The sequence below is a fragment of the Bombina bombina genome, chromosome 1, assembly GCF_027579735.1.
Source record: "Bombina bombina isolate aBomBom1 chromosome 1, aBomBom1.pri, whole genome shotgun sequence".
Lineage (NCBI taxonomy): Eukaryota > Metazoa > Chordata > Amphibia > Anura > Bombinatoridae > Bombina > Bombina bombina.
In genome coordinates this window covers 625474066-625491635 of record NC_069499.1, presented here as the reverse complement: position 1 = coordinate 625491635, position 17570 = coordinate 625474066, and the positions used below count along the sequence as shown (strand labels likewise).

Here is a 17570-nt window from a genome sequence, read left to right as displayed (position 1 = left end):
ACCTAAACATTCCATTTCCAATTATCTCTCTTTTTTTAATCCATTTTCTTCCCAAAACATTTTAACTGCAGAAAATGCATATCACATGCTGCTCAGATCTTCCCTTCTGTTGCCTCAGACCCTTTAAATTGACAATATACTCAGGCTTGCAGCTGATTAGAGTTGATCGCATTTAAAGTTGCTGCAAAAACACTTTCACAAATGATGTGTGTTCTCCCTCCCACAACACTGGAAGGTTGTTTTTTGCTGCTGCCTCTGGTTTAAAAACTTTTTAAGCTGCAACATTGCAGTACTGACATTTTTAGTATAGATGGCAGGTTCAACCAACAAAAGCAGCCATTTCAAATTATAGAAAAAAGTTCATTTATGCTTACCTGATAAATTAATTTCTTCTATGGTACGACGAGTCCACGGATTCATCCTTTACTTGTGGGATATTATCCTCCTGCTAACAGGAAGTGGCAAAGAGCACCACAGCAGAGCTGTCTATATAGCTCCTCCCTTAGCTCCACCCCCAAGGCATTTGACCGAAGGTACAGGAAGAAAAAGGAGAAACTAAAAAAGTGCAGAGGTGACTGAAGTTTAAAATAAAAAAAAACAATCTGTCTTAAAGTGACAGGGCGGGCCATGGACTCGTCGTACCATAGAAGAAAATTAATTTATCAGGTAAGCATAAATTTACTTTTCTTCTATAAGGTACGACGAGTCCACGGATTCATCCTTTACTTTTGGGATACAATACCAAAGCTACAGGACACGGATGAACGGGGGGGGGGACAAGACAGATGGTTAAACAGAAGGCACCACTGCTTGAAGAACTTTTCTCCCAAAAATAGCCTCCGAAGAAGCAAAAGTATCAAATTTGGAAAATGGTATGAAGCCTAAGTCGCAGCCTTACAAATCTGTTAAACAGAAGCGTCATTTTTAAAAGCCCATGTGGAAGCCACCGCTCTAGTAGAGTGAGCTGTAATCCTTTTAGGAGGCTGCTGTACAGCAGTCTCGTATGCCAAACCAATAATGCTTTTCAGCCAAAAAGAGAGGTAGCCGTAGCCTTTTGACCTCTACGTTTTCCAGAATAGACAACAAAGAAGATGTTTGACGGAAATCTTTGGTTGCTTGCAAGTAAAACTTCAAAGCACGAACCACGTCCAAGTTGTGCAACAGACACTCCTTCTTAGAGGAAGGATTAGGACACAGAGAAGGAACAACAATTTCCTGATTGATATTCCTATTAGTAACAACCTTAGGAAGGAATCCAGGTTTGGTACGCAAAACCACCTTATCAGCATGGAAAACAAGATACGGTGAGCCGCATTGCAATGCAGATAATTCAGAAACTCTTTGAGCCGAAGAGATAGCAATTAAAAACAGAACTTTCCAAGATAGAAGCTTAATATCTATGGAATGCATAGGTTCAAACAGAACCCCTTGAAGAATTTTAAGAACTAAATTCAAACTCCATGGTGGAGCAACAGGTTTAAACACAGACTTGATTCTAACTAAAGCCCGACAGAACGACTGAACGTCTGGAACATCTGCCAGACGCTTGTGCAGTAGAATTGATAAGGCAGATATCTGTCCCTTTAAGGAACTAGCTGATAGCCCCTTCTCCAATCCTTCTTGGAGAAAGGACAAAATCCTAGGAATCCTGATCTTACTCCATTAATGGCCTTTGGATTCGCAGAAGCGCGTTGAATATCGCTCTCAGTTCTAGAATATTTATTGGGAGGAGAGCCTCCTCCTGAGTCCACAAACCCTGCACTTTCAGGGAATTCCAGACTGCACCCCAGCCCAATAGGCTGGCGTCCGTCGTCACTATGACCCATGCTGGCCCTGCGGAAACACATTCCCTGGGACAGATGATCCTGTGACAACCACCAAAGAAAAGAGTCTCTGGTCTCTTGATCCAGATTTATCTGAGGAGATAAATCTGCATAATCCCCATTCCACTGTTTGAGCATGCATAGTTGCAGTGGTCTGAGATGCAGTTTAGTTTGCCCTACAAGGAAATTTAACCCCTTAATGAGCAAACCGGATTGAAATCAGGCCTAAATCCGGAAAAAAAACACCCCCAGCACCTTGCCACAGCCCTGCTGTGGCACCTACCTGCCCTCAGGGATAGTAAATATGGGGTTAAAGCTTTGATTTGGCCCAAAACATTCACAAGGGCCCTCAGGAGTTGGAGCTTGCTGAGTTAAAACAGGCCCCGCCCATCTCACTCGATGTCTCTACAGCCTCAAAGAACCGCACCAGAGCGGTTTTAAACTAGCCATGTGGGTTCTGAGACCCAAAAAATAAGCCAAGTGTACCCTCAATAAAGTTGCCCAAAAAACGCTAACAGCACTCCCAGTTCATAAAACGTTTGCCCACAAACATTCAAAACTCAGTGTCAACCATTTTTGTAATTAGCCCCTTATGCAAGCTTAGTAATGCCTTTCTATAGCTCTTAGGATTACTGCTTACCCTTACCCTCATGGAGATACTGTCAGCCTTTCTGAAATACAGTCTCTCCAGAAAAAAATGACTGAACATACCTCACTGCTATATAGCATGAAAACGTTCCTCACACTGAAGTTTCTTGTACCCCTCAGCCTCTGTGGGAACAGCACTGGATCTTAGTTACAAATGCTAAGATCATCATCCTCCAGGCAGAAGTCTTCATCCATCTGTTGCCTGAGAGTAAATAGTACACACCGGTACCATTTAAAACAAAAAAAACATAATTTATGCTTACCTGATAAATTTATTTCTCTTGTAGTGTATCCAGTCCACGGATCATCCATTACTTATGGAATATATTCTCCTTCCCAACAGGAAGCTGCAAGAGTCCACCTACAGCAAAGCTGCTATATAGCTCCTCCCCTAACTGCCATATTCAGTCATTCGACCGAAAACATGCAGAGAAAGGAAAAACCATAGGGTGCAGTGGTGACTGTAATTCAAATGAAAAAATTACCTGCCTTAAAGTGACAGGGCGGGCCGTGGACTGGATACACTACAAGAGAAATAAATTTATCAGGTAAGCATAAATTATGTTTTCTCTTGTTAAGTGTATCCAGTCCACGGATCATCCATTACTTATGGAATACCAATACCAAAGCTAAAGTACACGGATGATGGGAGGGACAAGGCAGGTACTTAAACGGGAGTTACCACTGCCTGTAAAAAACCCTTTCTCCCAAAAATAGCCTCCGAAGAAGCAAGGTATCAAATTTGTTTAATTTGAAAAGTATGAAGCGCAGACCAAGACTCCGTCTTGTAAATCTGTTCAACAGAAGCCACATTTAAAAAAGGCCCAAGTGAAAACCACAGCTCTAGTAGAATGAGCTGTAATCCCTTCAGGAGGCTGCTGTCCAGCAGTCTCATAAGCTAAATGAATTATGCTTTTTAACCAAAAAGACAGAGAGGCTGCTGAAGTCTTTTGACCTCTCCTCTGTCCAGAATAGACAACAAACAAGGTGAACGTTTGATGAAAACTGTAGTAGCTTGTAAGTAAAGCTTTAAAGCACAAACCACGTCCAATATTGTGTAATAGACGTTCCTTCTTTGAGGAAGGATTAGGATACAAGCATGGAACAACTATCTCTTGAGTGATGTACTTGTTAGATACCACCTTAGGAAAAAACCCAGGTTGGTACGCAGGACTACCTTATCCGTACGAAGGACCAGATAAGGAGAATCACATTGTAACACAGATAACTTGGAGACTCTACGAGTCGAGGAATTAGCTACCCAAAAGGAACTTTCCAAGATAAAGATTGATATCTATGGAACAAAAAAGGTTCAAACGGAACTTCTTGAAGAACCTTAAGAATCAGGTTTAAGCTCCATGGCGGAGCAACAGTTTTAAACACAGGCTTGGATCTGACCAAAGCCTGACCAAATGCCTGAACGTCTAGAATACCTGCCAGACGCTTGTGCAAAAAAATAGACAGAGTAAAAATCTGTCCCCTTTTAAGGAATTAGCTGACAACCCTTTTCTCAAAAACATCTTGGAGAAAAGATAATATCCTGGGAATCCAGACTTTACTCCATGAGTAACCCTTGGATTCATAACAATCAGATATTTACACCATATCTATGTTCAATTTTCCTAGAGACAGGCTTTCATGTCTGTATTAAGGTATCAATGACTGACTCGGAGAAGCCATGCTTTGATAACATCAAGCGTTCAGTCTCCAGGCAGTCCATCTCAGATTGATTCTATTTAGATGGTTGAAAGGACCCTGAGGTAGAGGGACCTGTCTCAGAAGCAGAGACCGTGATGGAAAGGATGACATGTCCACCAGATCTGCATACCAGGTCCTGCGTGGCTACGCAGGCGCTGTCAAAAACACCAAAGCCCTCTCCTGCTTGGTCTTGACCTCCGGAGGAAATCCCACTGCCCCGGAAGAAAAGTCTGACGACTTAGAAAATCCACCTCCCAGGTCTCAACACCTGGGATATGGATAGCTGATAGACAAGAGTGAGTCTCTGTCCAGTGAATTATTGTAAGACTTCTAACATCGCTAGGGAACTTCTGTTCCCCCTTGATGGCTGATGTAAGCCACAGTCGTGTATATTGTCCGACTGAGTATGATGTACCTCAGAGTTGCTAACTGAGGCCAAGTCTGAAGAGCATGGAATATCACTCCCAGTTCCAGAATATTTATTAGAAGGAGGATCTCCTCCTAAGTCCACTATCCCTGAGCCTTCAGGGAGTTCCAGACTGCATCCCAACCTAAAAGGCTGGCATCTATTGTAACAATTGTCCCATCTGACCTGCGGAAGGTCATACCCTTGGACAGATGGACCCGACATAGTCACCAGAGAAGAGAATCTCTGGTCTCTTGGTCCAGGTTTAACAGGGGGACAAATCTGTGTAATCCCCGTTCCTCTGACTGAGCATGCATAGTTGCAGCGGTCTGAAATGTAGACGTGCAAACGGTACTATGTCTCTTGCCGCTACCATTAAGCCGATTTCATTCATGTACTGAGCCACCGAAGGGCGCGGATGGGATGAAAAAGCACGGCAGAAATTTAGAAACTTTGACAACCTGGACTCCGTCAGGTAAAATTTCATTTCTACAGAATCTATCAGAGTCCCTAGGAGGGAAACCCTTGAGATTGGGGATAGAGAACTCTTTCCTTGTTCACTTTCCACCCATGTGATCTCAGAAATGCCAGTACTACGTCCGTATGAGACTGGGCAATTTGGATGTTTGACGCCTGTATCAGGATGTCGTCTAAATAAGGGGCCACTTCTATGCCCCGCGGTCTAAGGACCGCCAAAGCGACCCCAGAACCTCCATAAAGATTCTTGGGGCTGTAGATATCCCAAAGGAAAGAGCTACAAACTGGTAATGCCTGTCTAGAAAGGCAAACTTGAAAAACGATGGTGATCTTTATGCATCACAATGTGAGGATAAGCATCCTTCAAATCCATTGTAGTCCTCTATTGACTCTCCTGGATCATAGTTAAGATGGTACGAATAGTTTCCATCTTAAATGACGGAATTCTGAGGAATTTGTTTAAGATCTTTAGATCCAAAATAGGTCTGAAGGTTCCCTCTCCTTGGGAACCACAAACAGATTTGAGTAAAAACTCTGTCCCTGTTCCTCTCTTGGAACTGGATGGATCGCGTACACAATGTAAGAATGCCTCCTTCTTTATCTGGTTTGCAGATAATTGTGAAAGGCGAAATCTCCCCTTTTTTTTGGGGGGGAATCTTTGAAATCCAGAAGATATCTCTGGGATATAAATTCCAATGCCTAGGGATCCTGGGCATCTCTTGCCCACGCCTGGGCGAAGAATGAAAGTCTGCCCCCTATAGGATCCGTTACCGGATAGGGGTCCGTTCCTTCATGCTGCCTTAGAGGCAGCAGCAGGCTCCTTGGCCTGCTTATCTTTGTTCCAGGTCCGATTGTCTCCAGACCGCCTTGGACTGAGCAAAAATTCCCTCTTGTTTTGCCTTAGAGGAAGAGGATGCCACACCTGCCCTGAAGTTTTTAAAAGGCACGAAAATTAGACTTTTTTTTTTTTGCCCTTGATTTGGACCTATCCTGAGGAAGGGCATGACCTTTTCCTCCAGTGATATAAGCAATAATCTCCTTCAAACCAGGCCCGAATAGGGTCTGCCCCTTGAAGGGAAGTTAAGTAGCTTATTTATTAAAGTCACGACAGCTGACCATGATATAAGCCATAGCGCTCTGCGCGCCAGTATAGTAAAAAACAGAATTCTTAGCCGTTAGTCTAGTCAAATGAACAAGGCATCAGAAAACAAAGGAATTGGCTAGCATAAGCTTGTCAAATATATTCATCCAATGGAGTCGCTTAACTGTAAAGCCTCATCAAGAGACTCAACCCAGAACGCCGCAGCAGCAGTGACAGAAGCAATGTATGCAAGGGGCTGCAGGATAAAACCCTGTTGAATAAACATTTTTTATCCATTGGATCTAAAAAGCACAACTGTCCTCGTCAGAGGTAGTGGTACGCTTAGCTAGAGTAGAAACTCTTTTCTCCACCTTAGGAACTGTCTGCCAGAAGTCCCGTGTGGTGGTAACTATTAGAAAACATTCTTCTAAAAAATAGGAGGGGAAGAGAACGGCACACCTGGTCTATCCCATTCCTTATTAAAATATTTTTAGTAAACCTCTTTAGGTATTGGAAAAACATCAGTACACACCGGCACTGCATATTATTTATCCAGTCTACACAATTTCTCTGGCCCTGCGATTGTACACATTCATTCAGAGCAGCCAAAGCCTCCCTGAGCAACAAGTGGAGGTTCTCAAGCATAAATTTTAAATGTAGAAATATCAGAATCAGGTTAAATCATCTTCCCTGAGTCAAAAAAAATCACCCACAGACTAAGCATATTGTGAGGTAGTATCATACATGGTTCTTAAAGCGTCTGTATGCTCTGTATCTACCCCCAGAGCTAACTGCTTTCCTTTAATTTCAGGTAGTCTGACTAATACTGCTGCCAGAATATTATTCACCACCTTTGCCATGTCTTGTAAAATAAACGCTATGGGCGCCCTTGATGTACTTGGCGCCATTTGAGCGTGATTCCCTGAAGCGGGAGTCGAAGGGTCTGACACGTGGGGAGAGTTAGTTGGCATAACTTTCCCCTCGACAGAATCCCCTGGTAAAAGAAACGCTATGGGTGCCCTTGATGTACTTGGCGCCATTTGAGCGTGAGTCCCTAAAGCGGGAGTCAAAAGGTCTGACACGTGGGGAGAGTTAGTCGGCATAACTACCCCCACGACAGAATCCTCTGGTGATAATGTTTTTAAAGACAAAAAATGATCTTTATTGTTTAACATGAAATCAGTACATCTGGTACACATTCTAAGATGGGGTTCCACCATGGCTTTAAAACATAATGAACACAGAGCTTCCTCTATGTTAGACATGTTAGAACAGACTAATAATGAGACTAGTAAGCTTGGAAAACACTTTAAATCAAGTTAACAAGCAAATATATAAAACGTTACTGTGCCTTTAAGAGAAACAAATTTTGTCAAAATTTGAAAAACAGTGAAAAAAAGGCAGTAAAACAAACAAAATTTTTACAGTACATGTAATAAGGTAACAGAGCATTGCACCCACTTGCAAATGGATGATTAACCCCTTAATGCAAAAAACAGATCAAAAAAACGACATAGACGTTTTTAAAAACAGACACAACAAACTGCCACAGCCAACAGTGGGAAGCTTCAGTTAACTGTTTCTATGCAAAATTTAAGCCAGCCATGTGGAAAAAACTTAGGCCCCAATAAGTTTTATCACCAAACATATGTTAAAAAAATGATTAAACATGCCAGCAAACTTTTTAAAACACATTTTTACAAGAGTATGTATCTCTATTAATAAGCCTGATACCAGTCGCTTTTACTGCATTTAAGGCTATACCAACATTACAGTGTTATCACCAATGTACGTTAAAAAACAATTAAACATGCCAGCAAACGTTTTAAAACACATTTTTATAAGAGTATGTATCTCTATTAATAAGCCTGATACCAGTCGCTATCGCTGCATTTAAGGCTTTACTTACATTACTTCGGTATCAGCAGTATTTTCTTAGTCAATTCCATTCCTAGAAAAATATTTTACTGCACATACCTTATCTGCAGGAAAACCTGCACGCTATTCCCCCTCTGAAGTACCTCACTCCTCAGAATGTGTGAGAACAGCAAATGGATCTTAGTTACGTCTGCTAAGATCATAGAAAAACGCAGGCAGATTCTTCTTCCAAATACTGCCTGAGATAAACAGCACACTCCGGTGCCATTTAAAAATAACAAACTTTTGATTGAAGAATAAACTAAGTAGAAAGCACCACAGACTCTCACGACCTCCTATCTATGTTGAGGCTTGCAAGAGAATGACTGAATATGGCAGTTAGGGGAGGAGCTATATAGCAGCTTTGCTGTAGGTGGACTCTTGCAGCTTCCTGTTGGGAAGGAGAATATATTCCATAAGTAATGGATGATCCGTGGACTGGATACACTTAACAAGAGAAACTCTTGCTTGAAGAAATTAAAGACAAATATTTTATCACCTCTTTCACTTTACCCGTCCTAGTACTTAGAGTAGGCAAAGAGAATGGCTGGGGGTGGAGCTAAGGGAGGAGCTATATAGACAGCTCTGCTGTGGTGTTCTTTGCCACTTCCTGTTAGCAGGAGGATAATATCCCACAAGTAAAGGATGAATCCGTGGACTCGTCATACCTAATAGAAGAAAGCTACTATAATGTACCCCAACAGGTAAAATAGCTCAAATAGAGATACTGAGGAAAGTTACATTGTTCTGTAAACTTGTTTTTGCACTCATTGTCCCCTCCACTTGCTATTATATCATTTTCCATTCACTCCCTCTTGCTATGACTCTCCTAGCACCAGACATACCAAGAGGATTGCAGAAAGGTATAGGATTAGAGTGCAACTGTGTGTCCCTAAACATTACTTAATCTTAATGTCTATTCCCTTTCTGAAAACCTTTTTTTACCTAAAACATATTGTTTACCACAACTTTTAAAATATGGCTAAATAATTAAGCGGATGTCTAACAAAGAAAAGAAAAATGTATGCTTACCTCATAAATGTATTTCTTTTTTGACAAAATGAGTCCACGGATCATCTAATTACTATTGGGAATATCACTCCTGCCAGCAGGAGGCGGCAAAGAGCATCACAGCAAAGCTGTTAAATATAACCTCCCTTCCCTCCCACCCCAGTCATTCGACTGAAGTAAAGGAGAGAAAGGAAGGTGCAGAGGTGTCTGAAGTTTATAACAACCCAACAACCTGTCTATAGAACAGGGCGGGCCGTGGACTCATCGTGTCAAAAAAGAAATTCATTTATCAGGCAAGCATAAATTTTATTTTATTTTTAATGACACGATGAGTCCACAGATCATCTAATTACTATTGGGAATACCAAAGCTAGAGTACACATGATATGGGAGGGACAAGACAGGGAACCTAAACAGAAGGCACCACTGCTTGAAGAACCTTTCTCCCAAAAGCGGCCTCAGCCGAGGCAAGTGTCACATTTAAAGAACTTTGAAAAAGTTTGGAGAGGACCAAGTTGCAGCCTTGCAAATCATTCCACAGAAGCTTCATTTTTGAATGCCCATGAGGAAGCAACAGCCCTCGTGGAATGAGTCGTAACTCTCTCTGGAGGCTGCTGTCCAGCAGTCTCATAAGCAAAACGTATGATACTTTTCAGCCAAAAAGAAAGAGAAGTAGCTATGACTTTCTGTCCCTTATGTTTTCCAGAGAAAACCACAAACAAGGCAGAGGAATGATGAAAATCTTTAGTCGCCTGTAGGTAAAATTTTAGTGCACGTACCACGTCTAAATTGTGCAGAAGCCGTTCCTTCTGAGAAGAAGGATTAGGACACAAGGAAGGAACAACAATCTCCTGATTAATGTTCCGGTCCAAAACTACCTTGGGAAGAAATCATAATTTTGTACTTAAAACTACCTTATCCGAATGAAAAATAAGGTAAGGAGACTCATACTGCAACGCCGAGAACTCTGACACTCTACGAGCAGATGAAATAGCAACAAGAAACAAAACTTTCCAAGATAACTTAAATATCTAAGGAATGCATAGGCTCAAACGGAGCCCCTTGAAGAACTAAATTAAGACTCCAGGGAGGAGTAACTGGTTTGAACACAGGCATGATCCTGACTAAGGCCTGACAAAAAAATTGCACGTCTGGTACGTCCGCCAGACGCTTATGTAACAAAATAGACAAAGCAGATATTTGACCCTTAAGGGAACTTGCCGATAATCCTTTCTCCAAACCCTCTTGGAGAAATGACAAAATTTTAGGAATCCTAACTCTCCTCCAAAAGTAGCCCTTGGAATCACACCAATAGAAATATTTACCACTTCCTTGCTCTAACATAGTCAACGAGAATGACTGGGGTAGGAGGGAAGGGAGGTGATATTTAACAGCTTTGCTGTGGTGGTCTTTGCTGCCTCCTGCTGGGCAGGAGTGATATTCCCAATAGTAATTAGATGATCCGTGGACTCATCCTGTCATTAAAAAGAAAATGGGTCACCATATTAGTGAATTAAAGATAAATAAAAGTAATGATTATAGACTGAGCAAAATGTTAACATGTATAAAGCACCTGCAGAGAGATTTGAGGGAATCCTGGTCAAGGAAGCGGTGATCGCGCTTCACACACGCAATATCCACAGGAAACTGCGAGTCTGCAAAAAAAAAAAGTGATTGTTAGAAAGGGGTGAATTTAGAGATGAAGAATTAGTACATCAAGGTATATCAAAAAATATTGCCAGAGATTTCTAAGAAAACCCATAACTGAAGATCAGCTTGGAAAATGTTTAGGTTTCTTCCTCAGTAATTATAATGTAAATATATAACCAATATATTTATTTTAAAAAAAAATAAAAAAAATCCATGCTTTCTATAGTGTGGTCATGATGTGGATGCCAGAACAAAGATAGATATATATTTTTATTTATTTCAGTAAGGTATGCACTCCTCATATTCCTTGCAACTGCCAAGGTGCTGTCAAAAAATAGTCAGTCATATTCTCAGAGTAAGGAAGCACTCACTGGACTTAATTCCATAAAAAAGCCTTAATTCAGCATTAAAATTACATGACGTTTCGGGTACTGGTCCCTTTGTCAAATGGTTCCTCAAGTACAAGAACACCCAATCAAAATAAATAAATAAATAAATAAATAAATATATATATATATATATATATATATATACACATATATATATATATTTTTTTTTTTTTAAAACATCTATATTAAAAACGCAAGTATGCCACAGTGTTCTTCTCTTTCGTCACTGTAAGCGAATGATGAATGAGTGTGTCATTCTGTAATGCTTTGCATATTACAGCAATTGTTATGCAAGTTTAGCTGCAGCAGTTAGCCAGATGTATGGGACCACTGTCAGTATTTTAAGATAGTTTGTTCAAATAAAGAAACATTTTTATAAGAGATTCTGACTCCATGGGCTCTTGGCTTTTGTTTCCCACAGATGAAGACAGGGCCAAGTGCTAAGTCATCTTCTATTTTGTGTGCTGTACCTAGCTGTCTAAAAGTGTGCCTGCTGAGCACCTGAAGCTTTGAGTGTGCCAGTGGCTTGGAATGTGTACCCACTCTTGAGTGTAGTCTACCTAAATGTTTTGTATGTGTCTAGGAAAACCACAAATGGCTCCGACACGCTTTTTTGCATCTCAGTTTGTTTGGTTTGAAGATAGCACGTGTGGCTATAGGTCAGGGACCCAGGTAAGAAAAGGCCTTGATGTGGCACCTGGGCCTATAACCACTTGGCTAAAATCTGCAACTAATTCTTAATTTTTGCTTTTAACATAGCTGTGTGTACAGGGAGTGCAGAATTATAAGGCAAGTTGTATTTTTAAAGGATTAATTTTATTATTGAACAACAACCATGTTCTCAATGAACCCAAAAAACTCATTAATATCAAAGCTGAATAGTTTTGGAAGTAGTTTTTAGCTTGTTTTTAGTTTTAGCTATTTTAGGGGGATATCTGTGTGTGCAGGTGACTATTACTGTGCATAATTAGGCAACTTAACAAAAAATAAATATATACCCATTTCAATTATTTATTTTTACCAGTGAAACCAATATAACATCTCAACATTCACAAATATACATTTCTGACATTCAAAAACAAAACAAAAACAAATCAGTGACCAATATAGCCACCTTTCTTTGCAAGGACACTCAAAAGCCTGCCATCCATGGATTCTGTCAGTGTTTTGATCTGTTCACCATCAACATTGCGTGCAGCAGCAACCACAGCCTCCCAGACACTGTTCAGAGAGGTGTACTGTTTTCCCTCCTTGTAAATCTCACATTTGATGATGGACCACAGGTTCTCAATGGGGTTCAGATCAGGTGAACAAGGAGGCCATGTCATTAGATTTTCTTCTTTTATACCCTTTCTTGCCAGCCACGCTGTGGAGTACTTGGACGCGTGTGATGGAGCATTGTCCTGCATGAAAATCATGTTTTTCTTGAAGGATGCAGACTTCTTCCTGTACCACTGCTTGAAGAAGGTGTCTTCCAGAAACTGGCAGTAGGACTGGGAGTTGAGCTTGACTCCATCCTCAACCCGAAAAGGCCCCACAAGCTCATCTTTGATGATACCAGCCCAAACCAGTACTCCACCTCCACCTTGCTGGCGTCTGAGTCGGACTGGAGCTCTCTGCCCTTTACCAATCCAGCCACGGGCCCATCCATCTGGCCCATCAAGACTCACTCTCATTTCATCAGTCCAAAAAACCTTAGAAAAATCAGTCTTGAGATATTTCTTGGCCCAGTCTTGACGTTTCAGCTTGTGTGTCTTGTTCAGTGGTGGTCGTCTTTCAGCCTTTCTTACCTTGGTCATGTCTCTGAGTATTGCACACCTTGTGCTTTTGGGCACTCCAGTGATGTTGCAGCTCTGAAATATGGCCAAACTGGTGGCAAGTGGCATCTTGGCAGCTGCACGCTTGACTTTTCTCAGTTCATGGGCAGTTATTTTGTGCCTTGGTTTTTCCACACGCTTCTTGCGACCCTGTTGACTATTTTGAATGAAACGCTTGATTGTTCGATGATCACGCTTCAGAAGCTTTGCAATTTTAAGAGTGCTGCATCCCTCTGCAAGATATCTCACTATTTTTTACTTTTCTGAGCCTGTCAAGTCCTTCTTTTGACCCATTTTGCCAAAGGAAAGGAAGTTGCCTAATAATTATGCACACCTGATATAGGGTGTTGATGTCATTAGACCACACCCCTTCTCATTACAGAGATGCACATCACCTAATATGCTTAATTGGTAGTAGGCTTTCGAGCCTATACAGCTTGGAGTAAGACAACATGCATAAAGAGGATGATGTGGTCAAAATACTCATTTGCCTAATAATTCTGCACTCCCTGTATGCAATTGAGTGCAGTCGATTTTGTGTGTTGTATTTATGCGATCGTTCCTATTGGGCTTTGCACCCAGGCCTGTCTGGCTCACTGGTTGAAAACACAGCTGTCCATCTTTAACCTCTTAAGGACATGTGACGGAATTTTTCCGTCATAAAACAATTGAGCAAACTGAAAGCTGTGTCATTAAAGGGTTAATGAGCACCCAGAGTTATGTGACTGTTACTGACCCAAGGCTAATGTGCTCTTACTTCCTGCTTATACCTAGTCCCAGCCAGATACCCACTCTCTTTCCTGTCCTATGCAGATACAAAAAGATATGTTGCATATGTTCAAGCATATTTATTGAAAATTTGCATCAATACACGTCAACCCATGCCTGCATTTTCATGCATTCTTTAATTCTGAGTCTTGATAAAGGCCCGTGTCGTTGGGCCGAAACGCGTTGACCCACTGGTAAGCACCACTTCAAGGATATCTTCTCATTGTGGACGTATTACACTATTTTTTATTCTTTTTACAGGGATGTTTTTTACAATATTGAATCATCAACAGACCGCTACTAGGGACCTGCCTAGGGGATCTCATCACCAGGATTCAAAGGTTTTTTCTTATTCTTTGCCTTTGTTTTAAATTTGCATCTACTCATTTGGATTACAACTTAGATACATTTTTTGATCATCATTAACATTTGTTGAACATCATTGTGTTTTTCACTTTTTTATATTTTTGGATCCCCTTTTTTCACCTTTCAATTTTTTGGTATCACTTCACAATTATTGTGCTACTTCACTTCATTTTTTTCATCATTTTTTTATCATCTTTCACCATGTCATCACCTTTTTTTGCTTAACATTGTCATATTTTTGCACTGCAGTGACACTTGCATACTAACTGTTCATCTTTTATATTATTCACACATTTTTATATTATTTGCATATATATATATATATATATATATATATATATATATATATATATATATATATATATATATATATATATATATATATATATATATATATATATATATATATATATATACATATACATATACATATACATATACACACACACACATATCTTTCTGCAATTGCTTGCACTATTATTGTGCACCACTAGGTTTTATTGCATTTATTGTTAACCCAACAATTTTTTATAATTAATTTATTTTATTGTTATCATGGATCCATATATTCCCATTGGTTTAACTGTTATTTTCAAAGTAGGTTTTTGTAACTAATTACCATTGCTTTTATTTTTATTGTATTTGTATTATCCTTTTAAACCACTCTTGTAATAAATATACTGTTTATTAACCCACCCGGTTAGCAATAAATTCACTACTTACAATATAGTAGTTGTACTCCACACCTCTGAGTACCTTTAGGACTTTCACCTCATTGCCTAGCCTTTGGCGCTGTACTCATTACTCTTTTATTGGCATATACACATATAAAACAGCAGCATTTTTCACTAAATATTGGCTAATAAGTACCTAGGGAATGTATAGGGAAATGCCTATTATATATTCAGGGTCTAATACAAAGGATGTGAGCTATTTAGCCCTGTATAACCTGGACTTCGCTCTTAGAAACATAGAAACATAGATATTGACGGCAGATAAGAGCCATAGGCCCAGCAAGTCTGCCCGACCTTACCTAACAGTATAAACTTATCTAGTTCGTAGGATAGCCCTATGCTTGTCCCATGCATTTTTAAAGTCCCCCACAGTGTTTGTTGCTACTACCTCTTGAGGAAGTTTATTCCATAAATCAATCACTCTTTCTGTAAAGAAGTGCTTCCTCAAATTACTTTTGAATCTACTACCCTTTAGCTTGAGCTCATGACCCCTTGTTCTTGAATTTTCCATTTTATGTAAAATACCCACAGCCTCAGTTTTACTAAACCCTTTAATGTACTTGAAAGTTGCTATCATATCACCTCTTTCCCTTCTCTCCTCTAAGCTATACATATTTAGGTCATTGAGCCTATCCTGGTAAGTTTTATTTTTTAGACCATGTACCATTTTGGTAGCCCTCCTTTGCACAGATTCAAGTTTGTTAATATCCTTCTGAAGATATGGTCTCCAGAACTGCACACAATACTCAAGATGAGGCCTAACTAATGATCTATAAAGTGGCATAAGAACCTTACTATTTCTGCTGCAAATACCTCTACCAATACATCCAAGCATTCTGCTAGCCTTACTCGCTGCATTACTACATTGTTTACTAAGTTTTAAATCATCTGAAATAATAATTCCCAAGTCCTGTTCCTCGTCTGTAACAGTCAGTAAAGTGTCATTGAGTCTGTAATTAACATTTGGATTTTTCTTCCCTAAATGCATTATTTTACACTTTGCTGTGTTAAACTTTAGACCCCAGTCATTTGTCCAATCCTCCAATTGTTGTATATCACTTCTCATTTTGTCTACCCCCCCTGGAACATCCACTCTGTTGCAAATTTTTGTATCATCTGCAAAGAGACATACTTTCCCCTGTAGCCCTTTGCTGATATCGCAGATAAATATGTTAAACAAAACAGGCCCCAGAACTGACCCCTGAGGAACACCACTAGTAACAGCCCCCTCTGCTGAATGAACTCCATTTACTAAGACACTTTGTTTTCTGTCCTTAAGCCAGCATTCCACCCAGTTCACAATTTTTGAATCTAGACCAAGGAGATATAGTTTGTGAATAAGTTTATTGTGTGGGACGGTGTCAAATGCTTTGCTGAAATCTAGATATGCTACATCAACTGCTCCTCCCTTGTCTAATACTTTTGTTACATAATCAAAGAAGTCAATTAGATTAGTCTGACATGATCTCCCTGAAGTAAAACCATGCTGATTTTGGTCCTCTAAATTGTTTGTCTTTATGTAAGTCATAATTCTTTCTTTTAAGAGGCTTTCCATTGATTTCCCTACTACTGAAGTTAAACTAACTGGCCTGTAGTTGCCAGATTCTTCTCTACTGCCCTTTTTATGAAGGGGTATTACATTTGCTATTCTCCAATCATCTGGGACAGCTCCTGTTAATAGTGACTGATTAAACAGATCAGTTAATGGGACAGTTAGCACTGATCGAAGTTCTTTTAAAACCCTTGGATGAATATTATCAGGACCCACTGCCTTTGTAACATTTATTTTTGATAATGCTAACAAAACCTCATCCTCTGTAAAAAGATTACTGTTAAGCTTGTTTCTATTTTGCGTTGCATCCCTTAATGTAGACATTGTATCTTCACAATCTTTAGTGAAAACAGAACAGAAGTAATCATTGAGACAGTCTGCAATCTGCTTATCTCCTATTATTCTACCATCAACTGATTTCAATTTTACTATTCCTACCTTATTTTTTCTTCTTTCACTGATATATCTAAAGAATGTTTTGTCCCCGTGTTTTACTGACTGTGCTATCTTCTCTTCTGCATGAGCTTTAACCTTCCTAATTAACTGCTTAGTCTTTTTTTGTTGGAGTCTCCATATTTTCATATCATCATCTGCTTGTGTGTGTCTGTAATTTTTATAAGCTATCTTTTTTGTCTTTACAGAATGTGCTACTTCTTTGGAAAACCAAATTGGTTTCCGCTTTCTTTTACTTTTACAGACATGTCTAATACAGTGTGCGGTTGCATCTAAAATGGCACCTTTCACAAATTCCCACTGTTCTTGAACCCCTGTAATAAGAGTTTTCCCCTTTAAATAGTTTTTTAGGTATTCTCCCATTAATGAAAAATCTGCCGTCCTAAAGTCTAAAACGTTTGTTTTAGTCTGGGTGGACAGTTCCTGAACATGAATACTAAACCAAACAGATTGATGATCACTGGATCCTAAGTTCTCACCTACAGACACATCTGAAACTGTATCACTGTTTGTAAGTATTAGATCTAATATAGCTTCCTTACGAGTTGGTTCCTTGACTAATTGTTCAAGTGATTCCCCTAGCAGAGATTCAAGAATATACCTGCTTCTAGCCGATCTGGCAGAAGGAATCTTCCAGTCTATATCTGGCAAATTAAAGTCCCCCAGTACTATAACCTTACCCTTCATGGTCATCTTGGTTATTTCATCTAATAACAGATTGTCCAGTTTTTCATCCTGCAATGGAGGCCTATATACAACCCCTATTCTAAAAACATTTTT

General features: G+C 39.8%; 1 protein-coding gene across 5 annotated transcripts in view; it reads right to left on the bottom strand.

The window, feature by feature from the left end:
* The window catches only part of STARD8 (StAR related lipid transfer domain containing 8), a 432650-nt gene that overhangs the window by 53298 nt on the left and 361782 nt on the right, over positions 1–17570 (bottom strand). For all 5 annotated transcript variants that reach the window (XM_053699029.1, XM_053699033.1, XM_053699032.1 and 2 more), the window contains one exon: positions 10635–10716. In XM_053699029.1, coding sequence (XP_053555004.1) covers positions 10635–10716 — 82 coding nt within the window. The remainder of the gene's footprint in view (positions 1–10634; positions 10717–17570) is intronic.